The following is a 26,591-nucleotide window of genomic DNA, read 5'->3' on the forward strand; positions in this document are numbered from 1 at the left end:
GAGAGCAAAGTTAATATTAGCTTGCAAAAAGGTTTGCACTCGGGAATGACATTATCTTGATGCAATTGGTTCCTCTGCAAGAGTGTAGTCCTAAACAAGAATGGTTTGACTGATGTTTCCACAACCAGAGTAGAAGTCATCTTCAGAGTCGAGTCAAACTCAATTAAGGTTAACGTAGTGTTTCATAACGTTATGTCAAGTCTATTGAGATGTATTTTTCAGTGACCTAGCCTTTGTAGGCTCAAAACTGACATGTTGTGCAAGGGATGAAATATGTTTTGGGATTTGATCTTGAATTTATTTACATTGGTTAATTTACATTGGTTATTTACATTGGTTAACAGAATTCATTAAAATTAATAACGGCAAAAATGAATATTTTGTTTTTCCTTCAGCCTCATTGACTTCTCCAGGTTGTACCAATAAAATTTTATGTAATTAAATTATTCATTGGGACAGTAAATAATAATCAGCTTGTAATAAAGAAATCCCATTTTCACATAAAAGTGGTCCATGGGTTTTTTTTAGCAGTACTAGTACTGCACAAGTTGAATTGAGAAATATTGTGTCAAGTCCTGTCAGGTTATGTCTCTTTGATGTGTTCTCGTTGTTTTTGGAAACAAACTTTTAAAATGCATTCTTTTATTGTACATGTATATGTTAGTATGGACTTTTCATTTTTTCCTTTGGATTTGAGGGGTTGTTTTCATGGAAATGTTACATAAAAAATTGTTGCACACAAGTATTAGCAGTTTAAATTATGGCATATTGCGTGTCTCCACTGTGCCCAGACAAAATTCCTATAGTGGTCTAGACTGCAAGCAGTCTCTCTTTTGCTCTAGAATCATTGAAACGGACGCATACATTGAACTTTTAATAGTGCATGCGGTATTTGCAACCAGTACTTTCAGCCATTTTGAAGTGTTTGTTCATTTCAATGAGTTAGAGCAAAAGAGAGACTGCTCACAGTCTAGTAGTGGTCATATTTCAATACAAATGGATTGCCTCCAGTTAAAATAGCCTTCAGCACTAGGTCATCAAAGAGTACAAAACATGTCCCTGTGTATGCTGCTTTTCACAAGCAAGGGTATTGCAGTGTTTTTCCCCTCACCACCCTTGTTAAAAAAAATTATGTGGGATGTTGAAGAACCCAGGCACCCTTTCCAAGGGATAGGGTACAGGGTTTCCCTAGTTGTGGTCTCAAGTCTTCTCTTCTGAGGCTACATAAACCAAAACAGCCAGAGTCAAGAAGAGTTTGCCAAGTGCTGGAACCGGTACATGATTCAAGGAGCAAAACCTAGCAGTCCAACATCCACCAATTTTTTTATCTTTGCTTTGGTATCAGCAGCAGCATTTCGTGCTTCACTGTAGAGTGAAAATCAAAGAAAATTAATATGACAGTGGACTGGCTTTATTACTGCACTACCAATTTTTTTCAACTGCTTTAAATATCCCTCAAATATCCTCTTACAGGAAAATAACTCAAAAGGTCTACATTTGGTAGATTAGTAATACTTACAGTTGAGCAGCATCTGGATTAGTTTTCATCAGAGTCAATAATTTCTGTATTTGATGGTCTTGAAGAACTTTCATCACCTCAGGGTCTGATAGTATCTGGTGCATTTTGGCTTCATCCTCAGAGGAGACAGACACTGGATCTTGTTGCCTTGAAGTACTGCTTTCTGTCAACCCAGTGTTTTCTGCTTCAGTAGTTGTTTTCTATATAAAGGTGGCAGATGCATGTGATGAAGCCATTAACAAAAATAATCCCCAATAAAAATTAATGTCTGCACACACCCTCATCCAAAGACATGTTTCTTTAAGGAGACAATGGAAGACGTATAAGAATAAGAAAAAGGCCTTGTTGGTGGCAGCCGTTTTATTATTCTTTTGTCCTTGTGCAATATACTGGGCCCGGTTGTTCAAAAGCGGGTTAAATCCTAGCCCCGGGTTAAATTGCCTTAACTAGAGGTTAAATTTTAATTGCAGGTTTGTTGCATAGTTCAAACATCGGTTAACACTAACCTCGGGTTAAACGGTGGGTTAAATTTAACCCACCGAGCGAGCAGGGTTAAATTGTTAAACTCCGGTTAAATCAGGAATAAACAGCGTTTATAACATCGGTGATTTTTTTCCACATTTTACTTTTTTTCTGATTGGTGACAGCAAAAGGTTTTCTTCAACTCTTTCCGTCAAAACGGCAATTTCTGAAGTTCAAAAATATTGTTTTTGAGCGATGCGGGAGATAGCTGAGGAAGCCATTTTGCAAAGCTCGCAACTTGCTCACCATGGCAACGTGGTACGAATACTTTATTATGAGATGCTAACCTCGGGTTAAACGCGCTTAACCCGAAGTTAGCTAACCAGTCCTCTAACTGCGCTTCGAACAACGCAATTTTAACAGCGAGTTAACAAACTCACGGTTAGGAAATTTAACCTCCGTTTAGGCCTAACAGAGATTAGTTTGACCTGTCTTTTGAACAACTGGGCCCTGAAGTCTACCGAGTCAAACTTAAGATCAAACATTTAAAAATGATGGGTGCATGTTGGCAACATTGTGGGTGGGGTGGTGGGTGGGGCTGGGCACATACAGTTTGAATTTTGTGCAATTTTTGCTTTATGTGTATGAAAGGAGTCACAAGTGCAAGAGTGTCCCAAGAATTTAGTCCATGATTGCTGCTCAGATTTTTCTCAAAACAGGGGCAAAGCTTACCCTACAACCTATCCCTTGTGAAGGTAACCAAGGTTTTCTCACCACTCCTGCAGATGACTGGCCAAGTGTGGTGAAGTGTTCCCCTAATATTCCACTAAGTTCCTGTAAAGCCTTTTGCATTTCTGGCTTGCTGCCAAGCATGGACATTGCTTTCATAGGATCTGCTTGAACTTGAGACAGAGCAGCAGTGAACTCTGGATCCATCAGTAGTTTGGCAAGGAATGGGCTTGCCTCTATTTTCTTCAACAAATTATCAGTGATCCATTCTAAATTTGACATAAATAAATTTTTAAACAATTTTGTAGGGTCTTTGGCTGCTTACAGGTAATCCTTGACTTGCTAAAATGTTTTGTTTAACTTAACACCAGTTATAATTATAATTATAATGATAATAATAAATTGTAAATGACATGGATAAAATGGCACTGAGAGTTCACTGGAAGGTAAGAGTGAAATTTGACCTTCAAAGTGGAAAGAGAGGTGGTGTGAACACAAAATGTTGCCTGTGATTGAGATTGTCAAATTGGTAAGGAACAACAGGCCAGACATCATCCTTGTTCTCAAGAAGGAACACAAGTTGACTATGGTTGGTAAAGCTGTGCCTGATCGGAAAGTTATAGCAGGAGAGGAGGAGAAAATCAGCAAGTACCAGGACCACCTTGCATCTCAAGAGCAAGATGTGTACCAAATACAAGTAAAAGTGGTGCCCTTAGTGACAGCCTGGTGCATGCAATCAAAGTTGGGAATACCAAACCCAAATCTTACCAGTGGTCAGCTGGCACAATTGCAAGAAAATTCAGCATCCTAGCCACTGGACCACAATGCCTCACAATAAAGCAATTTAAAGAGATACAATATAAGAATCCTGAGAAGCCTTAGAAGTTTCAAATTATCTAAACTCTGACTTTTTCTCAGCAAGAAAGATATACAAGATATTTTGAATTTGAGTAAGAGTTTTGATTGTGGACTTAACTCATAATAATTCACCACTGACTGACTGATATGAGTAAAATCGGCTTGCATTAGACAGAGTAAAATCTTCTGGTGTTAGACATAGTAAAATCTAAAAGTCTCACTCCCAGGAGTTCAGGTCTTTGATGTAGTGGTTGTTAATTCACTTTGTGTCACTTGTCTGAATTTTAGAAAGGTCTTGTGTCGGTGCTTTGTCATTGTTTCACGTTGCTGTCGGAAATTTAAAGAGAGGATGTCATTTGTTGCGATTTCACTTTAAGTGCTGTCGCTACTTTTAAGGCCATGTCGCTTGTCAGAATTTACCCTGGCAGAGCCTCATGCAAGATTGAGAGCATTTTACCCAGCCATTCATAACCATAAAGAAATGTTGGAATATTACTAATGTCTGCCCTGCAACTGAAATGTTGTAAATAAAGTTTTAAAAATCACGGTATTAATGTGTAATAATCATATTCATAACCTTTGTTCTCTAAGTTTGACTTCATTGCCTCCTGAACTTCAGGTATCTCCATTCCTCTGTTCTTTTCCATTGGATTCTTTGGTTTTAAAACAGGTATGTCATTGTCGTTCCTTAAAGATCTTGATGAAAGGGAAGGTTTTCCTCTTGTGACTTTTGGATTGTTCAAGAAACCTTTTTTAAATCCTCCAAAGGTATTTCCCCTTTGTGTCGACTTCTGCTCCTGGAAAAAAAAAGGAACCGCTGGAAAAGACCAAAAGCTTGTTGTTGTTGAAAAAAAAAAGGAAGTGGAACAATTATGTTATCAATCTTCATAAAACAACCTCCAAATATGGAGCGCAAGTAACCACACCTGGACTTAAAAAACATCATAATTATATTACCTTGGAAACGGATGTCTGAAACGTTTTTACTTGTTCGTCACTCTTTAATGATGACTCCATTACCAAACTCTGATGTACATGTGAACCTTCGTTTCGTAATATTTTGATTTGGTCAATCATTTCTGACAGATCTTCCAAGGGAGGAACATCTGATAAAACCAATAAGAGTGAAAAATAATAATTATTGGATTGTTTATGCCGTCTTCAGTTACAAAAGATTTTGTTGAACAAGGATGATATTCTTACCGTCTCCATCGCCGAGCGAGGAGGCTCTAGCCATTTAACTTAACTAAAGAATGTGATAATAAAGCCTATCCAAGAAAAATAGACATTTCAAAACTTATCTAAAGAGAAAACACAATGTTTAGCCATTCCTGACGTGTCAGTTGTTGTCAGGCGTTACCCTAATTAACCGCGAGAGACTAAGGCTGAAAGACTTGAATGTTTTTTCTCTAATAGCCTCTAATATCTTGGGCCCACAGGACCAAAGATTCGGCAAGTTATCACATTTTAAAATACGCGCAAATCTACTCGAAATGTATGCCCGCTGAAAACAGGAGATTTCTCTTTGAAACGCTTAACAATCAACATTTTTTGTATCATTATTATTTTTACGTGTTTAAGCGATCTTTCACCTGCCACTCAGACTCATCTACTGTGTGCAAATAGGAGGCATGGATTTCCGAAATTCTCAAAAAGTATATACTCGCTTATCAGGCTTTATCTTACTAGTTCCATTTATATTTACACTCAAATGACAATTTGAAGTTAATGAAAAATAATGCTTTTACATAGTCAGTCTTTAAAAATGTACCCTAGAGGAAAACTTGGGTTGCATTCTTCCTACCGTGCTCACCTAGTTTTTTAGTTACCAATTAAATCAGTGTTACTTATTTTTATTGATCAGCTGTGTATCTCGAGGTGTTGCCAAAATAATTTTCATTTCTGTTATCTAATTTGTTAACAAGGTAGTTTTTTTACATATCAAAGTGAAGCAATATCAACTCTTTGATCGAATCAGTTGTGCCTCGGGCGCGCCGATCGACGAATTCCCACGAATGTTCCCGGCAACGAGTAAACCGCGACCAGCTTACGTTTGAAAGGTCAGATTCCATGCAAGTCCAATTTTTTGCACTTAAGTTTGTGAAATAAATATGAAGTCAAAAACAGGACGAAAACGTTAAAAATCTAACCGATTCGTTTTTCATTTTTAATGAGAATCAATATTGCCACGGCGTTCATGGGAAATTCAAAACCTGAGGAACATTTCTTATACTTGAGAATTTAAACATATGGATTTTAAATGTTCTAAGATACCTTAAAATCAGGAAATATCTGAAACTAGCCTTTGAATAAGCTAGAGACAAAAGACTTCCTCAATAGGCTACCCCATACAGCGGAAAACAGGTTGCAATTTAGTTTAATTAATAACTGGATGGTTTTTCCTTGAATCATTTGGACTCTACAGATGCCTGTTTTCGACATGTATTTAAAAGCCTTCTAGTGGCAATAATAGACACTTTTGAAGAAATGAGGAACAAAGGTATTTTATCTAAACAACGTATTAAAAGACTAAAACCTATTAAATCTGCAGATGCTAAACAGACACGCGTTCCCACACTCCCGCGTAAAAATAAAAACATTCGCCAAGTGTCAACATATTGTCAGTTCTTTTCTATCTTCTGCAACGAAACTGGAGTGCAATCTTTCTCCGCTCAAGGAATGAGATATCTTTTATTCTATTTCTACTAGTTAGTATTTTAAAGTTACCACCGAGTACTGCTGTATCTCTCACTGAGAAGTTCTTCTGAGTTTAGGCAGATCGGGTTAATGGCGATGTCAAAAGTCATTTCGGCGAAAAACGAGTTCCGCGTATGGGTAAAGGGGTTTTTAGCGAAAAACACTTTATTTGGTCCTTTCGAAGGGGACTTGACGAGGTTGATTCAAAGAGTTCAAGTCTTAGAGACACCTCCGACTAAATTTGAGGTAAGTTACACTCACCAGTGGCACACGGTCATCTCGGCTTACCATTTTATTCAATATTTCGGGATTTCATGGCTATTTTCATGATTGTATCAGTTTCCCTCGAGGATACTACTTTTTCGTGGACAATAAAGGAAAGTCCTTATTTGCTATTTCCATATCCGTTCCGTATTTCCTATCTCTAATGATTTTCATCCAAAGTTACTAAGACTTGATCAAAAAACACAAGCCAGCTCGATACTCAGAATAATTTTTTTTTTCTGTCTCCAAATGTCAAGTGTCAAAAGGTGATAAAATTAGAGTGTATAAAAGCCAGGCAGGAGTGTAAAAAGAGTCATTCAAGGCTCTGGCGTGTAATTAGTTTCTGCGCAATTCTCATCTTATAATTTTTTTGGCTGAAGGTGTTGATGAATTAATTTAAATCCTTGCTGGGTATTACCATACAAAATAACAACACAGGACTCCGAATGATTTCATATCATAACCTGGAATGAAGACCGAGGCAAAAAATATTTATAAACAAACATAGATCAGGCTCAGTTGTTCGAAGGGTGGATAGCGCTATCCACTGGATAACTCAATTGATTTTGCGAGTGTTTATCCACTGGATAGTGATTTATCCACCTTTTGAACGACCGAGGCCAGGTAGCCAAAAATCTCACTCAATATACAGAAAACAAGGAAAATATAAACCCGTTCATGCAATTAACAAGGACCGATTCTAATTCTATCTAATAACATATGGCTCTTCCAGAATCCGGCACTCCTTCAATGTATTTTCAGGAAAATCTTTTCCATTGACTGAAATCCTTTTGTTTTCTTATATTTTGGACTGAAAGAGCGACCACCAGATTCTAGAGTCAAAACGAGTAACACTTGGGATATTCAGGGTAACGAATGATTTTGAACTCGCGCAAGCAGACTCGATTCAGCACAATTTTTTTAAGAAATCGCCTCGTATTTCGAAGAATACCTTACACAGTAGATAAACACCCTTTAAGTTACAGTCATTTGTTCATTTTCACTGAAGGAGGCCCGGTTCCTGTGCGACCTCTTCAGTTGCAAAAGATCAGATCACCAAGGTTGATCCCACACTAACCCTCCGCCATACACCAGCAGAGTATTGCCTGAGGTTGCTTCCTTAATTCAAACAACCAGGTCGTGCACCTTCTTCTTTTTCATCTGTGTGCTCCTCCTCTTCCTCCTTTTCCCATCGCCTCTTTTTTTGTGGAAAAAGATAACGAGGACTGGAGAGACAAAACAACTGACTGGATACGAGACCCTAGACATTTTTAACTTATGATAGTCCTGCATTCAACAGAATAATATGATTCAACTTGAAAGGACAAATACAAAAGTTTGGCGTTTGAACTATAGGTTCAGTTGACATTTGTCCTATAAACGTCTAGGGCAGATAAAGTTGTTTAAAGGTGGCCCTCTCGGTACACAGTTGTAGTGAAGATGGTGAATTTTTTAACTCTTTACGTGGTTAAGAAATGAAGAAACTTTTTCAACAATTACTCGGATGTACTCGGCAATCCGAGTATGCCCGAGCGCATCCTTTCTTTCGTCTTTTGTTGCTTTTGGACTACAACTATTCGGAACTTCATAGCCAGCAATTTCTCAAATAGCCAACTTTTACTGTGATCTGATGCCTCATTTTCGGGTTACAAGGATCACAAATACCGTACAGCAAAAAGTAAATAATTCTTGAGTGGAAGGCTTTACATACAACTGATAGGTATACTTAACCGGGGCGTTATTTATTCAAAAAGCTAGATTTCGTGATAAGCTTTGCTTAAGGCGGTGGTTTTCGAACTCCGTAAAAAAATCAATGATTTCCATGGACCATTAAAATAGATCAGATGACATGCTAATATTTGAGTGTTACGGTTCGGTCGTCTATAACGTATGTTATGCAGCCAAAGAATGAAAGTCTATTTGCGAAGTTTTAATGTTGCATGTGTCAAGTTTTAATAGCCAACACACTTCAAGCTTCCTCAGACGACCTTAAAACATATGGCCTGTTCTCATGCTTTTTTCGGCTGAGGTGGCAAAAGACATTTGTGCTCAATGTGAAAGAGCTCCATCCCTTATGATAGACTCGGAGGTTTTTTGGATTTTCTTCTTAAATTAAATTGTCTTTTTTGATAAATTAGGCGCTTTTTCATCTGCTTACTGGATTCATTTAGAAGACAGTGGACACAAATAGATTATAAAATAAAATAATCGAACCATACTCTGAACACAAAAGAGCTTTAGAGATCATCCAGTAACTTAGAGCGATTTTAGGACGCTGCTACGTGGTATTGTCAGTAAACACTTTGGACCTCAAGCATTCGAAATGAACAATGGGTTTTCAAAGAAAAAACAATAGCTTTTTATGTTCTTTAATGGTGTGCGTTCTTACATTGTGGTCTATTCTTTTGCCGTACTCTTCCTAAAAAAGACATGATGGCTATCACTAAATCAGCCTGAGTTAAGATTATGCGCAGGAAATGAGCTTCGTCGATGGCTTTCCAATTCTTTAAATTAACTTCGACACACCGTTAACGGTTCCCACAGGTTCAAATTCGTGAATAACTGTCATAAAATGTGCAGTCAGAATGATATGAAATGATTACAATAACGTGGATAGCTCACTCACAGCCGTCCTTGATGAGTAAAGCTCCAAGGACTTATTTCTCGGCTCGGCGCGCATAGACTCTTGCATAGCGTCCGGCTGTTGCCAAGTCATAAAAAATTCCAATGTCAGATATCTTTCTTGACCAGGATTCAGAGTGGAGAGAGTCAGTTACAGAGCACAATGCTTTGCAAGGTGACGTAACGTGGATGTATCGTGTAAATCCAGCGCGTTGTGACGAGGAACAGAATATGGAAGCGATTCGTACCCAACATGACCAAATCGTTTTCAGGACCACACAGGAGATCTCTTTTGGCGAAGAGCTTCGAGTATGGCTGGACCCGTCGTTGGAACGAGAACATGGAATATGCCATGCAGAAGAAGAATTTCAAGGTCAGTCTTGCCTAGGAAAATGTTCGATCAGAAACGTAGGAACTTCACACTTCACAGGTGATGCGACGGGTCATATCACAGGCCATTGTTTGTTAATATTGGAACAATCTTAACCCTTCATTGATATTACACTAAAAACTGCAATGCCGTGTAACAATCTATTATGTATAACGTTGGATCACGGCAAACAGTAATAAGGATAAACACAACACTGCTAGGACAGACCAAACAACGTTCACGAAGGCATTCTCTTCAAAATGAAACTACGCCTGGTCGGCCAAACCTAGCATGATCAGCGCACAAACTAGAAAGCAAACGCAGTGACAGCTGTTTCGGGCTTGTTGGCCCTCGTCAGAGCTGTCTTCGTCTGTTTTCTAGTTTGAGCGCTGATCATGCTAGGTTTGGCAGAGCGTAGTTCCATTCTGAAGAGAATGCCTTCGTGAACGCCGGTTGTTTGATCTGTCCTAACAAGAGGTGTGTTTTACGCTTATCGCTGTTTGTTTTGATCCAACGTAATGCATAGATCTTTATGCGCCGATCAAATCGAACTTCAACATTCCCCCCCTTCCCCCCGGCCCCTCCCGGGCAAACCCCGGGCATTTGACTATTTTCTGTACCTGGGGAGTGGGGAATTTGAAGGGTAAGGCCTTCCCGGGATACCGGGGTGGGGAATTAGACCTTTGCCTCGGTAGGGTGGGTAAATCGGAACCGGAAGTGACTGACGGGTTTCAAATAATTTTTAGCATAGTTAATAGAGGGTAATGGTTCTGAAACCCGACAAGTTTCTTTGTTGTAGGTGTATGAGCGCAAAACAAAAGATTGTGCACGGTCGTGGACTTTAATTTCCAACCTAAATTTTGGCATCTTTGTTTGCTCCTTTGATGTTTGCCGAGCTTCCAAACCATTCCCCTCTATTAACTATGTTTTTAGTCGCTAACAGCTATAAACACGTGTTTGGACGAGATGGAAGAGTTTACTAAGGAAGAGATGTAGCATGTGTGAGGTCTTCAAAGGTTGTGTATTATTTTTGAAATTGTGCATGAAAAGTAGTGACCACCGAGTGGACTCTTTCTTCCAGTGATTTAATTTCATTCCCAGGCACCTCACGTCCAAGGGCACTTTGAGATATGGAAACAAGTCTTTACCAGCCTCTTTTCACACGGGTGGCCATGTTGAGTCCCGGGGGACTAGAAACTTTTGTTTTTGCGCGGTAAAACTCGTTTCCAAACACATGAACTCGAGGCTCAGCCTACGAAATCTATTGTCTCTGGCCAACATAGGCCAAGAAACTAAATATTTTAAGCAATAGCCGATACAACGTAGATTTGATTTTAGTGGTGTACTATATTTCGGCTGGCCAAACCAGCTTTCTTCAGGTACAATGAGAGTTTACATTGAATTGCTTCTATGTACATTTATATATATAGTAAATGGATGCTGACGTAATACTGGGAAAAATGTGATAAAACATGGCAGTTACAACGAATTTGAATTCAAATACTAAGAGTAACGGGAAAATAACGGAAATCAGTCAAAAGAATAAACTGAAATCTAATACGTTTCTCCGCGGATATTAAGACCGTTGGGATCAATTGTCCTGCCTTTAAAAATTAAAAAAGCTTCCCTGGCCTTACGGATCGAGTCTCTTTTAGAAAATATTTTTTCGATAGGAATTAATTGCATGTCCTTGGAGATGTTGTGGGGAGAGGAGAGGAAATGTTCTGCGACTGTAGTAGGTTTGGATTTAATGTTAGCGTTATCTAAAGTGCGGCGGTGTTCATAGACCGCCGCGTGATAAGGGTCCGTTGAGGAAGCTTTTAAACAAGGCTGTGCTGAAGGAGAAAACACGTTACATCTCGCAAAAAAATGTTGCTGGAGTGTTGAAGAAGTCCAAATGTGGTTGACGCATCTTTAAAACAAGAAACTAAACCGTGCTAGAGCAGTGCAGAAAGCCCGTGAAACCAGGGAGAAAAAGAAAAAACACCCTCCTACTTAAAAAAACTGGTTCTTTGATATGTAGACAGTGCCCTAGTTAAACATGCAACCTTTGCCGTTTTTCGGAATTAGAGCAGCTTACACTTGCTTATTGGCATTGCCCGACTTAATTCAATTTCAAGTCATCTTTAATAGTTTTAGTATTAAAGTTGTGTTTTTGTAGTAGCTTAAGTCTGGTAAAAATGGCATCATCATATAAAGGGTCACGACACAGGTGTTGGCATGTTTATATACAAGCTTTATTTAAGACGACAGCAGCCGATGGCGATTATTCTTTAATAGGGGCATTTGACAGACAAATCCGACGATATGGTAGGGCATTTAAAAAACATTTTGGCCCGAGGGGGCTGAAATTCGAATGATCCAATCTTCAAAAGTTCAAATGCCGTGGGTTTTCCCTGGTGGTCAAGGAGGGGGGGTGGGGGGCGGTGTTGAAAATTCCAGTTGTTCAGCGCATTACACGGCATTGCTGTGATGCTGTGCACGTGTGATTCTGTTATTGAACCAGTCCAAATTTGCTATGATTTACCATTTCAGTGCATCAGGGCATCTGTCAGCATTGTCAAGAAAGTTATCAATTTTCCCGTGCCCTTGCTGTTCACACTGTCTTTGGCTGCAGACTATTCACATCAGGAAAAATCAAAAATCACAATTTAGCTGACATCAAAGTATCCAGTGAGTGCAACTGCTCATCACTTACAGCTCCAAAGGACATGGAACCTGTTGAGGTGAAACGTATATCTAGCAACTCGGAAACAAAAGGAAATAAGGAAGAAGAAATTGGAAATGAACTGAAGGATCCCACAAAGAGGCAGAGTCAGTTCCCTTTTCTCGACGACAATTTCCCCAAGATAAACCTACGTTATTCGGCTGCAAGCGGCCATAGTCGGATCTTGTCGAATCCCAAGCTCTTTAGACTCATTTCAAGCTTTCCACGCCCTCGTTTGCGAAAATTTATCGGTGCCAACGAACCTGAGTCACTGGCTGAGTACCATAAGCAAGAATTTAGAAAGAAGTTTCAGGGAAACGAGCATTACCTTAGAAGGCACCTTTACCGCGAAAACGTGCAGAAAAAAGGCTCTGCAAGTAGTTATCAAGGTGCGAACAAGGAAGTCAGCCAATATCCTTTGCAGAGTTTTGAAGAATACCATATCAAAGAGGAGAAGGAGGAGTTCATAAACTGTTTAAGTGAGGATTGCACGCTACCCCGTGCATTTACAACTCACGACAATTCTGGCAATGACGGAGAAGCAGATACACTAAGATATAATTGGCAGAATGAAAATTTTCTGGCAGACGATCCTATTCATCTGAAATCACCGAACGGAACGGAAGAGACAGCTGTGAATCGTGGTCATGTTTCCTTAAATACACAAGCAACTTACAAGGAGGGCTTTTCGCAGGCGGATCACGGAGAATGCACGTGCGAAGTACATGAAGGCAACACTTGGACCCCACGAAAAATTTTATTTAAAGAGATAAGCACAGAAGATGACATCGCAATAGAAGAAAAAGAAGAGGGCTTGTTAAATGGCACCCCCAAAACACACGTTGGTGCTTTCGAAACTCAAACAGGTTTTACTAGATTTTTGTCATATTATGCAAGTCACGAATCACAAAGAGAGCGCCTATCATACCCTCACCTTCCATACCACTGCTGTTCATCGCGTGCATTTTATGCACTAAACGACAATGCCTTTCGCTACCATGAGCCCGCGTTCATTATGAATTCGATTTACCACTACTCTGCTCATCCGCGCATCCTCCCAAATCAAAACCCTCATACTTCCCAGGGTTCTACCCGTAACCAGGGTTTCAAGTGCGACTATTGTGGAAAGGTGTACTGCAGAAAATATGTGCTTAAGATCCACATGCGTACGCATACAGGATTCAAGCCACTTCGCTGCAAGGTATGCGACAAGTCTTTTAGTGATCCAAGTAATATGAAAAAACATGTAAAACTGCATGAAAGCGAGGACACCATTCATAAATGCAGATACTGTGGCAGGAACTTTGTGCGTTATAGAGGACTTCTTAATCATATCAAATCAAAACATGCTGAGCATTTTTCCATTGCTGGTACCATATGACTCGAAAGAAGAGAACAAGAAAAAAATACTATTCTTTCCGTTTACTCAGCGTGACGAGCGGTCTTAATGGCTAAGCTGGTTGATAGACACTAAATTTCTGCGAACTGGAAAGCTTAAATTTGAGGAAGACTTGATGCCGATGTGTTTTGGCTACCAGGCAGAGTCACACGGATAAAATTATGGCCGCAACACGTACAAAAGGGTCTGTGTGATAATCTAGACTGCAAAAAACAATGAAGTGAATACACTATTTTGCTAAGAGCAAGTTTCTAGTGAATGCGAAGTCGTTCTAGTCCTTTGTGGGAGCTACTAACCTCTGTCCGTTTGCCCTCGCAAAAGATAGGAACGACCCAGGATCAACTAGGAACAGACTAGGAAGTTACAACTGGCCAAATATAGTCCGTAAGTGTCAATTAACAACTTCGCGCCTCGGTAAATATCCACCACCAGTCACCCAACCTCGTTCCCAGGGTCTTTCATCTCCAAACCCCAGAGGGAGGGCGAGGGAAGAAAAACCCTGGTTCAGCCTGGTCACGTGTCTTAGTGACAAACTTTCTACCTTGGGAGGGGTCCCCGATTTTCCGAATATTGCCGCCACTGGTATTTGTCATAGCCAAAACAAACGAAGCTTAAGGCGTTGGCAGCTGAAGCTTGGTTGGATCAGTCGCCATGTTTTTCAGCAATCTTCAATGTTCGATTTTGGAATGCAAAGTGCTTGGAAGCAGTTTATTTTGGTAAAGGCGTGGTTGCTGTTTTGCCTACGGAGTACAGAAAATCTATCGTTTCTCACCTATTGCCAGCGCTGTTCTTTGGTAAATTTTCCTCTCCTTTTGTGAGCTCAGGAAAGACAAATTGACGACATGGCTGCCCCTCCCTCTGGTTATTTTTTGTCATCTCCCATTTTTTGGGAGACACGTGACCAGCCTGAACCAGGGTCTTTCTTCAGGCCTCGCTCCCTCTGGGATGGGGAGATTAAAGACCTTGGGAACGAGGTTGCTAGTCACCAACACTGACTGAGGTGAATAGTTGCAAATTGTTGCTCGGAGGTGAATAGCAAAGGATATTCCGCGGAAGTTTTGTACTGTAGTCAATCAGAGCGCACCAACAACGCTATCCACTGTTGTATTATATCACTAATTGGTCGTATCAAGAGCTAGAGCGGTTTTAAATTGAGTGTCGAAAGTAATTAGCGAATTACTTTGGTTTTGCATTACTTCACTCAGTGATTGGTTCAAAGTTCTCGCGCCATTTTGTCAACCAATCAGAAGTGAAACCAAAACCAACTGTGGCTCGCGCGTGCGCATTTTCCCTCGCTTTGTGTCGGCTACGTGTAATTACTTCGAGTTTTGATTGGCCAAAGTAATTACTTTGATTTCGGTTTTACGACACTCGATTGAAACTCTCTCTAAGACAGTGTGTAAAAGTATACAAATGGTCTTCACAGCTAATTTTCGCAAGTATTGTGAATGGTTGGTCATTAAAAAGCTTTTATGGGATGGTATTTCCTGTGAAAATAAGAACATTTATTAGTTCTTCAATAAGAATTTACTCGTTCTCCCGTGACGCCAGGGGGTTTTAATGGAAGGAGTGGGGGGAGGGGAGGGGGAGGGAGAAGGTAAAGAAATTTCTTTTTCGTCTCACAGCGGAGCCTGATAGGAATTCTTGAATTTCAAAGCCAACTCTCAAACTAACTCGATGAAGCATTCTGGTGGTGGGGAAAGGCACAGATGTACAATATGCCACAAGCGTGGGGCATCAATAGTATTAAGATAAATATCGACTGGTACGCTGCAAGATTTGGTGGTCAGTTTTGAGTTGTGGTACGTATATTTGCTGTAACACCAACCTTATCATTGTACTTGAACTTGTCGAAAGAAAGCGCTGTCATATTGCTATTGCCTATTTTGTTACATCATTCTTCTCGTGTCGTCTTGGTGTTTATAGGCATTCCACGATTAACTGTTTACAGAGGATTCGTCCCTATGCCCGCCTGCCATTGTTGTTCTTTAATTACTTCCATAAGGTGACATTGACTCGGTGGACGCCTTTCTAATTTACATTTTCTGTTGAGGTCATCTAGTCGATTTGAGATATACAACATGTAATGAGGTTTGATTCTGCAAGGCGTAAAGATCCAGTCCAGCTTACCTCTACTGAAGATTGAGGTATGTTTTTTGTTTGAGGTAACTCATGACTCGTACTGGCTGAACTCGTAAGAGGAGGAACCTGAATAACGTAGCTTCAGTTATCGAGTTGTTGGTTTGCCAATTGTCTTTTAAAGTACCCGCTAATCAAGCAATAGCAAAATCAGTGTTTGTTCCCTCCTTTAAAACTGCATCTCCTTATTGGAAGAAGGAATTTTTCACGTAGCCTACTTCACTCCGAAGGCTTTCTTACTCCGGACACTAAAGTTGTCTTGGCTAGTTTCGTTCAGCCCTCCTGCAGATGACAAAGTGGAACAGAGCGGTTTTGACGAACGACGTATTTTTGTTTGTTTTTTTTTTTTTAACGTTACAATACACGAGGAACTTGACTTTCTAGGTAAATTAATTTCCTTCAATTCATTCAGTACAGTTGAAAAACTTTCAAATATACGATTAACTATTGTTTACCAAACGCGAGAAAAACGTTCAAGGGTTTCAGTAATAGAGTCTATTAAATGGTTGCTCATTGTCAGTCTGATCTGCATGTTACAATAGAGAATTGTTTTATTACCCGCATGGTCAAATAAGTCAATTGAGGTCAAAACGATTTTTGTCACAGATACAAGCCCAGCGCACAATTCATCTCGGATAGACAACCAAACCGCTTGAGCAAACAAACTACGAACAAACAGGAAATAAATAAATAATATTAAAAGACAGTTTCGGATGCAATTTACTTCCCTGCCTTGAAGGTTTATTTCATTCCAGCCGAATGTTCTAGGAAATTCCATATGGCAATTATGTGATCTAGTTGGACTTGTTCTACATACTTGAATAATCGATCTTATCAGGAGCCCATCTGATCCTGTGTGGTTTCAGACCAAAGGGAAAACAACATATTCCATTCCAAATGAAAATATAAAATATTCTCCATCCGTGGCTCAAGATCAATACCTACACTTAGCCCCAACGAACTAATGTTAACCTTCCCTGGATACCTCGGTCATTCGCAGGCTAAGGGCATTTAACCCATTTAATGGGTTTCTGCCGGTTGGTGATAACATTCTCAAAGATGCCTATCATTGAAAGAGTGAGTCTGTTGGTGATAGCTAGGGTTAGCAGAGTCAGATGGTTTGAGAAATGCAGATGTAAAGGAACGCTGATTCAAAAGATTGATCCAAAGTTCCCAGTTCGACCAGATCGCGAAATAGCTAGCGAGCTCAGTGAAATGTTTATCGTAAACCGAATCAGACCCCAGCGAGAAGCGTGCTTGGAAGGTTAAGAAACAAGGCTCTGTTGTTGCCAATCGCAGCAACACAACAACGACGAAAACGACATTACAGTTCCCATCTGAAAGTAGCAAAGATAATCGAGTCGGTCGGGAGTAAAAGATAAATACGCGTAAGAGAGAATAGTACCATTATCCTCTCTTGATACACGGTAACACATCATAATAATCGAAAAAAAAAAATTAAAAAATAAATAATAATAAATATCGTTTATTCCACTCTTTGCAGTAAACTGAATTGTCAAGTGGTAAAATAAACAATTATTACGATATTACAATAACATACAAAATGTAAAACTAATCTAAACATCTAAAAGTAATAAAATCATTCGCTCTTTTGGTTCTTATGTTAGGGCGGATAATAATGACGATGACGTTTATGTAAATAGCAGGTTTTCTAACAGTGGGGCACTATTGGACCATTTCCGAGTTGCCGTTTGTCTCGGTTTCGAAGTTAGTCTTGGTGCTCAACTATTGAAAGGGAAATGAGTTTGATTTGCATAAGAATACGCAACTCATTTCCATTTCAATGATCCGGTTTGAAACTGAGGCATTCAGGAACTCGGAAATCGCCGGCTAATAAAATCGGATCGAATTTGGTTTTAAAGGAAGGGGAAAAGCGAAGTACAAGGAGAAAAACGTCTCGTAACAGAGTAGAGAACTCGCAGCCACAAGGTGACTGGAAGATAAGTCCATAATTTAGAGCCGAGTCTCGTAAAAGAGCAGAGTTGTTGATGTAATATATCAACAACGAGTGCGAGTGTATCACAGGTTCCAAACAACGAGAAACTAAATGAAAGCACGAGGCCGAAGGCCGAGTACTTTTATTGTTTCGAGGTGTTTGGAACCAAGGTTGTGCATTTTCTAATTCTGCTTCCTTTGTTAATTGTCATGCAAACATTGTTGTAAACAGTGGAAAATGAGTTATTAAAAAACGCTGTTCTTTTGTTTTGATACGTTAATCTTGAGAGGTTTCATTGAGTTTCAAAAAGCATGCACGTGACGAATCTATCCATTTTTGACAGGCTTTTGCGCTCATGAATTATAAATGAGTTTGAAAATAATCCTCGATAAAATTACTGGCTTTAGAGGATCTTGTATCATCTGAAAAATAGTTTTCGAGATTGATTTAAAAGACTTAATGTATTTAGGAAGGCAACGCCAGAGGTAATGTCATGTAAATAAATATGTCAATTTGGTGCCATTGGTATAGGTAGTGAAAATATTTGCATCAGTAAGGCCAGTATTCTGTCGAAGTATATAAAACAAACAATTAACGCTTTTGTTAGCCTGCGAACGCAGACGTATTTCCGGCGGTCGTTTCTCTCCCCCGAAGAGAAACGACCCCCGGAAATACGGGCTACGCTTTTGTATGAGAAGAATTTAAATGAGTTTCATGTGTTCCAGCGGCTTGACTCCAGGCAGCTATACCATGTCTGAGATGAGGAAAATAAAAAATAGGTCATTAGTTGAAATGTCTAATGTTGCCGATGACACAAGACATGGGATATCTACAATAAACGAACAAATCTTATGACACATGATTGGCCGAAATCTCAGGACGACTAAAACACAGTTGAAGCGGAAAGACAGCGCCCCATGGAGACCAAATCTTACCGATCAAAGGTAGTATTTTAAGTTTGCGTGACAATGCAATCGTTTTTTCGTTAGGCGTGGTGCATAATCAAGGAACAATGTTTTCAGCGAACAGACAGACCTATACATTACGTGCATCCTTAAATGAATGAAGTTTCCACCAAAAGGGTCAGTGGCCAACTTCCAGTGTCACATCCATAGACAGGACGAAAAGGAAGCACGCAAAAAAAAAAAAGGCAAATTAAGAGTCATTTGACAAATAAGGCTGAGGGCATTCGGCTCCGTCTTTTATTTACAAGCTACTCAAACGCTATTAATAAGGATGAGGAATCGTAGAATATTTCCTGCCCGTTAAAATTATAAAATCACTATGTTCTAAGAGTTCAGTCTTAATTTGACAAGGTGAACCTCGCCGCGAAATCTGCCTGAAATTTGGAATTTATTGGCAAGCTGTTTAGGAATGATCAGATTAGTGGAACTTTACATGATCATTGCAGCACAGTTTAAATGACATCAACGACTTATTTGTAAGAATGAATTTTTCACTGTTTTTTTTTTTGCATTTTTCCCATGTAGACCATTTTATATACCAGTAATTGCGCCTTTCAAAACCTTAGTAAGTCATGGTTAATCTAGTTTAAGCTTAAATCCCAAGTAGAACAGTCCTGCCAGCCAACTTTCCATTAACTCAGTGAAGGTCTTTTTATGGACCTGCGTGCATTCACTCCAAAGTTAAAGACGGGAAGTTCAAGACTTCTTCTTCCGTTGATAATCAGACTTTAAGTTATACATGGAAGGTGATGGCACACGTAACATTTTAGATAATTTTAGAAACATCATCAGTAATTTTTTTTCACCGCTGTACTGATTTTTCAGATCTGTGCTGCCTTGAAAAACTGACAATAAAACAGGAGAAACTAAAAAGAGAAGTTTACCAATATGGAGGTAAGGTTTGCTGAGTATAGACATGCATTTGTGAAAGTCAGGACTAAACTAGGCTCGATTTTCTCCACTCTCTCGAATGCGGCCTTCGTTCCCGCTCCTCGAGAGCTCCTCTCCCGAATCGGGTCTGTTTGCTATAATTCAGTTCTGCCTGAAAAGGTTTAGTTTTACCGTCAGATCGGATTGGTTCGTTTTACCATCGTCGTCTTATCAAATCTTTTTCGGAGATCGTTTGGGACGAATTATTTAGCGAATCTGCCGCCATATTTACTTGCGTGTAACATTAAAAAGCAACTCTTAAATTAGTTTCGTTTTCTTATATATATTTTCAAATCACAGATACTTTATAAGGGACAATTAAATTTTTGTAGCCTCTTTGCGATGTGCAGTGTGTGTCCACCCGTGCGGTGGAAAGGAAAATGACCGCTCTCTTGACATTTTCGTCAAGGGTGGAGGAAAACTAAGGAGGGTCGTAAAGGAAACAGTAGCATGTTGTTATTAATTGTTGCTTTTCTTATTCTTGTCTCCCACGGTATATGTTGTTTAGTGTGCTGACATTGAAACAAATTTAGTTTACCACCAGAAAAGTCATTTTTTCGGAAAATCCTCGTTTCCAAACAAAGAAGTTTTTAATGCAGTACTTCTTTATTTTGTAGTTGTTGTTTTGTAATCGCTTTGATGTTTAAGTGATGTGGTGCTTGAAGATGTGACCGACCAACATGTACTGTCCCAGCCCGATAAAACGAAGAGAGCATCCCACACATTGTAAAAAGTGTTTTTGTGCACTCACGATTGGACTTGCGGTTTGTAATCACAATGATGCTCCTAATACGCAGATTGTCGTGCGTGAGTTCTCTACAATGCCACCCGGCACATGCCACGCAATGACTCCAGTCATTAACTCCACTAAATTGTCTTTTATCGCAAAATAAACAAAGTTATTCCCTTGATGAAAATACGCTAATCGTTTTTGTATTAGCCAGCTGAACTTGATTAACACAAAGGATAGAATATGATTAGAAAGTAATCTTCAACAGATGTAAGTGGAATGAGTGTGGACCTACTCATTTTATCATGGCAAATCCGTTGGATTGAACCTAATAGCAGACGGGCGGGGAAATGTTTGTTCAGTAATAATCCGCCAGCGGGTGAACTTTCTCAGGTTCATAGCTTTGGGCGCATTCAGCCACTAAGCAGATATCAAGTTGTCGAAATGCCGTCGACAGTCAAAGATTTAAAAGTCGTTGAATCGTTTTAATTTACTTCCTAAAGTAAAAGAAAAAAACAAGGGATACGTTTTTAAAGGTTTGCTAAGTTCAGTGGTAGTTTCAGATTACTAGTAAGCTTTGCATTTACCGGTAAATGTGCGTCAGTTGAAATATGTTGTCCTCATGAACTGAAGTTAATGAGCCAGGCCTGAGAACCCTGACGCGCTGTGCTTTAAGCCGATTATCAGTATAATTCAAGTACCGCCGTATTTAGTTTCCATCTGTTTCTTGGTAGGGACGTCGCACAGCTTCGCAACACATTTGGACACGAAGATAGACTGCAACTAGGATGTGTTAGGCAAAACAATAAAAGAAGTGAATTCTGGAACTCATAAAATGGAACCTTTTCTTTAAAGAAAATTACATGATTAGGCATAAAACGAGGTTCAGACAACCTATACTCAGCTTGAAGGTGCACGGAGGCCTTTCCAAAATTTAAGAACCCTCTTTTGTTTTAAACTACTAGATTAATGACACATGAAAATATTGGTGAATAGTGATATGAAACAACTGCAAAGATAAACTATCATGTTCAAATGAGGCATTGCACTTCCCGCGAAATTCCCGCGCTCTGTTGAGAAGCAAATCCTCGCTACGGATTTTGCCAATCGCAAAACTTGAACTAAAATCGTAATTTTGGTGGAGTGTTCACAACTTATATTGTTCGGGAAGGTAGAACATGTCCTTTTTTTGAGAGACGAACAAAAGAGCACTTCCTTTGTAATGGAGCAAATTCTTATTGTGACTGTATTTGTTTTGCTTTTTGAAAAGTTGACAATTCAAAAGCCTAGATTGATTGCTCAAGTTTAATCTGAAAATAAGTGCCGCTTGTTTAAATCACTGACACTCCGGCCCAGCAGCACTCAAGAGACTTCGAAACGGAGAAGGGGTGTGAGTTATTCATCGGCGCATTCAGTTTAAATACTTGACTCGTTTAAACGTAGTTACAAATTCCGGTTTTTTTCTGGAAAAGTTTTTCGACCGTGTTTGTTTTCTCATGGGCATTTCCAGTGATCTTATCAACGAAATAAACAGGAACTCGTAAGTGGTGGTCATGGCATTTTGCTATCCGCTTATTAAGATGTTTCAAGCCGTCTAGGTCAAGGTGTCCTGATTAAGTGGTGCCCGTTAGAGGCGAGGCCTCTGTCTTTCAACTTGGATATACTTTTTCATATTTTCTTCTCTCCACCGTCTCGAAAACAACTTTGAGTACAATTAGCCTTGTATTCTAATAAATTTGGGTATTATTTTGCGCACGAAAAGTATGAAAAGGGTTCTTCTTGGCTTTCTATCACGCTACGAGAAGTGATACTAAACTGATACTTACAAGGTCAAACATGTACTTCATCTTGTGTGGAGTTAGCATCAGGTTTGCTGATGGTTAAAAGAGAACAAATTTGTGTGGTCCATGGTTTTCTTCCCGGGTACTTTATTGTCCCCATTCACTACGATGAGTGTTTGGCAAATTTATTTTGAGTTTGAAGTCCATGGCTACTCGCATTTCTTAAATCTCGGGCGGCTGAATTGTTTAGGTCAGATTTATTTGTATGTGTCTTGGGTTCCAGTCCCGCTCTGCCAATCAAATAGATTGCCTCCAAAGCTAAGCTATATTTTAAATTAAGCTCTATTCCATATGGGTATTCTAACGCTATTATATTCGTTGGAATTCTGTTTCTTCTATTCGGGACCCCTGTAACTGCTAGCTTGAACACCCCCTTGTTTAAGCAATAAAGGACGATTTCCGTGTTTCCATAGCCTCATTTAAACACGAGACGCAGTCGAGGGTTTGCATAACTGTCACCACTCTTTAAAAACTAACATTTGATTTGTTTTGATTATGTTTATTTGTAGCCTCCCCAATTAGTAGTGCACTAGTGCTCGGCTGACTGATGTGGTTGCTTGACACTTGACCAAAAAAGTATTTTAATGAACTGACCCATAAGTATAACTTAGAGTGCTGCTGACATGAAAGGAAGACATTCAACCTCGTCCCCAGGGCGCTTTTCCCACCCAAAGCCAGGGGACGAGTTTGGAAAACATTCTACCCACGAGAGTGTGTTCCCTTCTGGCAGTACCAGATCGAAATCAAATTCTCATCATATCATGTTAGCGTTTTAAAAAGGGACACTCACACACACACAAAAAACAATTCTTGGAATTGAAAGTAGCAACGGTAAAATGTGATCATCCACGTAAGTTTCCTTATCTCTTAGATGGGAGAGCCACGCATCGAATTGGTGAAAATGCGCGTGATGAGGTCCAATTTAAACCACGTTATCCATCCACTGAGGCGGTTTAATATTTCTGATCAAAATAAATCCATACGGTGAGTCATGTTCACTGAACGTATAGGTAAATAATACAAAGGAATTTTTGTCGTTAGTCGATTCCCTATCTCCTGGCTTGCGCATCGAGATCAGTGGGGCGACAGGTGTGTGGTTATTTTCCAGGTCCGATGGCGTCGGATCTGGAAAATAACCACACTGGAAGGAAGTTACCCACGTTGGCAATGAGCTTAGGCTTTTTAATTGAGATTTTTTTCATATAATTACCTTCTTAAGCTTTTTATCGGGATTCCCATACAAATCCTTATATTTTTGTCGGCCATACTCACACTAAGCCTGTGGTGAGGCTTGCTAGGGATTCATCTCTCTTACTGAACATATTAGGCAAATTAGCTGACTTCTCCATCCGACGGGTGTTATGTATTGATTACAAAGTACCAATCCACAAACCATTTCAAGTCTCACTTGAAATTATGTTTCTTTCTCTCCAGCCATTTAAATCTCGAAATCCTCAATTTACCGTAAGCTACGGTAATACGAGCAACAAAAACTTCCAACTTGTCTCGCAACATTGCTGCGAAACCGTAGTCGCCTTGGAGTGGTAAAACGGGCAGCATTTTGGAGATTTTGTTGCAGAAAGTAGAACGAACCTCCACTATCTGCAACAAACTGCAGCAACTTGTGACACATGTTGTTGCGAGTCAGGTTGTACGTGGGATGTAAAACGCGCAACATTTCTTTTCGACTAGTTTCGCAGCAATGTTTTAATTTGTTGCTCGTATCATGACCGTAGCTTTAATCCTTTTCCAGGAGCGTTCCGAGGCCACTAACATTTGAAAAGTGCTATATTTCTGTATTTTTCAGTTTAATTTGCTTTATATTCAACATTTGTAGCTTGCCAATTCTACAATTAACCTATTTTAGACAGCACCGCAAACACTCCTTTCCTGACTAAAGGACCGTCAACCCCATTTACCAGGTCCAGACCGGTAGGGGTGTTTGCAGAACGCCGAATGGTTAGCTTTCAATTATGATAGTGCATGTCTGCAGTAACTACTGTAGGTCTAATCGCTGATTTTTCAAATGGTTTGCTTTAAGTTATTGTTGCGTATAAGTGCAGTTATTGCCGCGGTCAAATACCGATTTTATGATGTTCAGCGTTCTGCAAAGTCCACACCAGATCACACCTTTCCTGCACAATCTTCACTTTATTCAAGGTAATATACCCATGAAGCTTCCAGCCGATTGTGTTTTGCCCGCTCTCTGGTGCCGCGCGGAAACGTAACTTATAATTAGCTGGGTAAAAAAATTGATACAGCTAGGGTGAAAGATCCTGGCCTAACCACAAATATCTGAAAAGAGCAAACCGACCGGACACCCAGAATGACTTGCTGAACTGGTGCTTTTTCTATCAGTGGAAGGCTTGCTAATCGGCTCACAGGTGTTTTTTTTTTGCGGTGCCTGCGTTTGATAAAGCGGATGAAAATCCCGAAACCGAGAAACTTACGAAAACAAACTGCTCTTTTTCTTGAGCAGTTTTTTTTTCAGGGTTGATTGAAACCTTGTTGTTTTTATATACTTGTTTCATTTTAGGAATTTCGAAATGTCAATGAGATAAATTATTATTTACTCGCAACTCTGTTTAGGGTAAAAACGGGGCATTTTGCTTGCTGGAACAGCTGGTGACACTTGGTCGGCCAGATACATAAAGGAGTAGCCGGCGTGGTAGCCGGCAAGAAAAATGGGGCACCCTTATCTGGTAACCGCCACGGAACAAAGTAATTTTTGGATTTTTGCTGAAATCTTATCTTCAATGATGGAGTAATAATGGTAACTTATTTATGTCCGATCATTAGGTTCTCCCGGTAGAGCTTTAAGGGTGTATCAAATAACTTTTAGCCCATTAAATTGTTTTCAACATACTTCACGGATCAGTAATTTCGTAGGTCGAGTGAGTGACAAATCCCTCGTCAAAATGAAAAGTACATTATGCTGCCCGTTACACGGCCAAACAATTGAAAAATGTTTTTTGGTTTAGCCATAGGAATTTCATTATGGACATCTCTTTTTCAGTGACAATTATCTCCTTCCTGTGTTGTTTTGACTTCAGCACTCTGTAACTGGAATTCGTACTACAACATGGCGACGGCCAGTGCGAGCGCGAGCACGAAAGCAAGACAGCGAAAACATTCATTTGGTTCGTCCCTTACCCTGTTAAATCGTTCGAGATCAATGACCGACCAAACACTCTTAGGAGTATTAAGTATACTCCGCATGGACGAAGGACAAGGACAGAGTTTCATGGTTAAAGCGATCCTTCCCGATGGAAAACCGAGACTGGTGAGTCCATCTTTCATCCTTTAACTGCTTTGATTGTTGAACAAAATCTTGCGGAATGTTGACCATAATTGCTCCAGCAGCTCCTTATAATTACATGCTGCAATTAATTTCTGTATGTCTGCGACTAAACGCCTCATTTGCGTTTTAATGTATTTCCTATATGTGTGCAATTATTTCAGCAGTCTGAGCTGCTTCCACCTACCGGCTTCACCTTTCTTTGCGACAAGCGAATTTCATAGCGTCTGTCTTTAGTACTGACATATTTTGTACTTCAACGGGATTAATTTATCACGGAATATAAACTCTTCAAGGTGTGGAGTTGCTTGAGTTTCTCAAACTCGTGGTTAGAGGCAGGAATGTTTTGCAAAACTTGTTAAGTCCCCTCTGATGCTAGCTTTGTATATTGCGAACACTGTGTTTCGCTGAGTTCAAGTGGTTTCACACAGCAAGGGACTTAAGTCAACATGCTTCGAGAAAAAGCCGATTTTTGGCTGTAAAAGCCAGTGTGAAACTCTTCAAGCCTCTTTAAAGGAATCTCAAACAATAGAATAGTCTGAAACAAACACCAAGCATAAAATGGTGAATCTTAAAAGTTCGCTGTTTATTAAATGTGACCCTTGATGTAATTTCCCTTTAGTCAATAGGCGTTTTCCGGTCAGCAAATTCCCTACTTAAAGGAAGATCGACGTTTTCTGTCTAGCTTTTCGAAACAAGGTAGATTTTGTGCTTTCTTTCAATTGCCGAACAGATCTGCGTCGATTGATCTTCTAGAAAGTTAATCGGCGTAAACCAGTTTAACTAGGAATGTTTTTATAGTTACTTGATGCCCGAGGGGCAACGAGATAAATGCAGCCACTTAAAAGGTCCTGTAATTTGTGGTTTCATGGTACTTTATGACGCAGGTTGTACAAGAAGCGACCAAAACAAACTGACTCGAGCTTATCTTACAATCAAGCAAAGCATATAAATACTGGACATTTGCATGAAGCGAACAACTGTTTTGTTGATTTTAATAATATTTTACGTCAAATTTCACTTGACTCTTTCATGACTCTTTCATCGCCCTTTAAAAAAAAATGTCCTCAGCGTGAATTCTTTTGATTAAAGTTTGTGAACGAG

The 26,591-nt window shown here is 39.6% G+C and overlaps 3 protein-coding genes across 5 annotated transcripts in view; 2 read left to right on the forward strand and 1 right to left on the reverse strand.

Moving 5' to 3' along the window:
- Nucleotides 1-625: 625 nt before the first annotated feature.
- LOC138054486 (uncharacterized) lies at nucleotides 626-4,921 on the reverse strand. Of its 2 annotated transcripts, none has more exons than XM_068900937.1 (6): nucleotides 4,772-4,921; nucleotides 4,526-4,674; nucleotides 4,146-4,365; nucleotides 2,756-2,979; nucleotides 1,520-1,719; nucleotides 626-1,365 (listed from the first exon to the last, which is right to left on the reverse strand). In XM_068900937.1, exons 1-6 carry the CDS (start codon nucleotides 4,803-4,805, stop codon nucleotides 1,284-1,286), a joined length of 909 nt encoding a protein of 302 aa, XP_068757038.1. In that variant the 5' UTR covers nucleotides 4,806-4,921; the 3' UTR covers nucleotides 626-1,283. The 2 variants fall into 2 exon arrangements, with proteins under 2 accessions (XP_068757038.1, XP_068757037.1); XM_068900936.1 differs by having other exon boundaries at nucleotides 2,714-2,979.
- A 1,298-nt stretch (nucleotides 4,922-6,219) lies between these two features.
- On the forward strand, nucleotides 6,220-15,152 carry LOC138054487 (histone-lysine N-methyltransferase PRDM9-like). 2 transcript variants are annotated; one of them, XM_068900938.1, is made up of 3 exons: nucleotides 6,220-6,511; nucleotides 9,281-9,581; nucleotides 12,057-15,152. In XM_068900938.1, the coding sequence occupies exons 1-3, from the start codon at nucleotides 6,356-6,358 to the stop codon at nucleotides 13,607-13,609; spliced, it is 2,010 nt and encodes a 669-aa protein (XP_068757039.1). In that variant the 5' UTR covers nucleotides 6,220-6,355; the 3' UTR covers nucleotides 13,610-15,152. The 2 variants fall into 2 exon arrangements, with proteins under 2 accessions (XP_068757039.1, XP_068757040.1); XM_068900939.1 differs by having other exon boundaries at nucleotides 9,281-9,524.
- Nucleotides 15,153-24,858: 9,706 nt separating this feature from the next.
- Nucleotides 24,859-26,591, forward strand: part of LOC138054488 (uncharacterized) — a 58,303-nt gene continuing 56,570 nt past the window's right edge. Inside the window, 2 exon segments of the mRNA XM_068900940.1 lie at nucleotides 24,859-24,910; nucleotides 25,243-25,472. Coding sequence (XP_068757041.1) covers nucleotides 24,874-24,910; nucleotides 25,243-25,472 — 267 coding nt within the window. The 5' untranslated portion in view covers nucleotides 24,859-24,873.

The sequence above is a fragment of the Montipora capricornis genome, chromosome 6, assembly GCF_036669925.1.
Source record: "Montipora capricornis isolate CH-2021 chromosome 6, ASM3666992v2, whole genome shotgun sequence".
In the NCBI taxonomy this organism is placed as follows: Eukaryota; Metazoa; Cnidaria; class Anthozoa; order Scleractinia; family Acroporidae; genus Montipora; species Montipora capricornis.

Excerpts from the sequence above, each read along its gene's own strand:
- LOC138054486 (XM_068900936.1), bottom strand. The coding sequence starts at position 4,805 with ATGGCTAGAGCCTCCTCGCTCGGCGATGGAGACG. Across the intron at positions 4,366-4,525 it reads TTCAGACATCCGTTTCCAAG|GAGCAGAAGTCGACACAAAG; the intron begins GTAATATAATTA and ends TTTTTTTTCCAG. Across the intron at positions 1,720-2,713 it reads CACAAGGGATAGGTTGTAGG|AAAACAACTACTGAAGCAGA; the intron begins GTAAGCTTTGCC and ends ACCTTTATATAG.
- LOC138054487 (XM_068900938.1), top strand. The coding sequence starts at position 6,356 with ATGGCGATGTCAAAAGTCATTTCGGCGAAAAACGAGTTCCGCGTATGG. Across the intron at positions 6,512-9,280 it reads CACCTCCGACTAAATTTGAG|GATTCAGAGTGGAGAGAGTC; the intron begins GTAAGTTACACT and ends TTTCTTGACCAG. Across the intron at positions 9,582-12,056 it reads AGGAACTTCACACTTCACAG|TGCATCAGGGCATCTGTCAG; the intron begins GTGATGCGACGG and ends TTACCATTTCAG.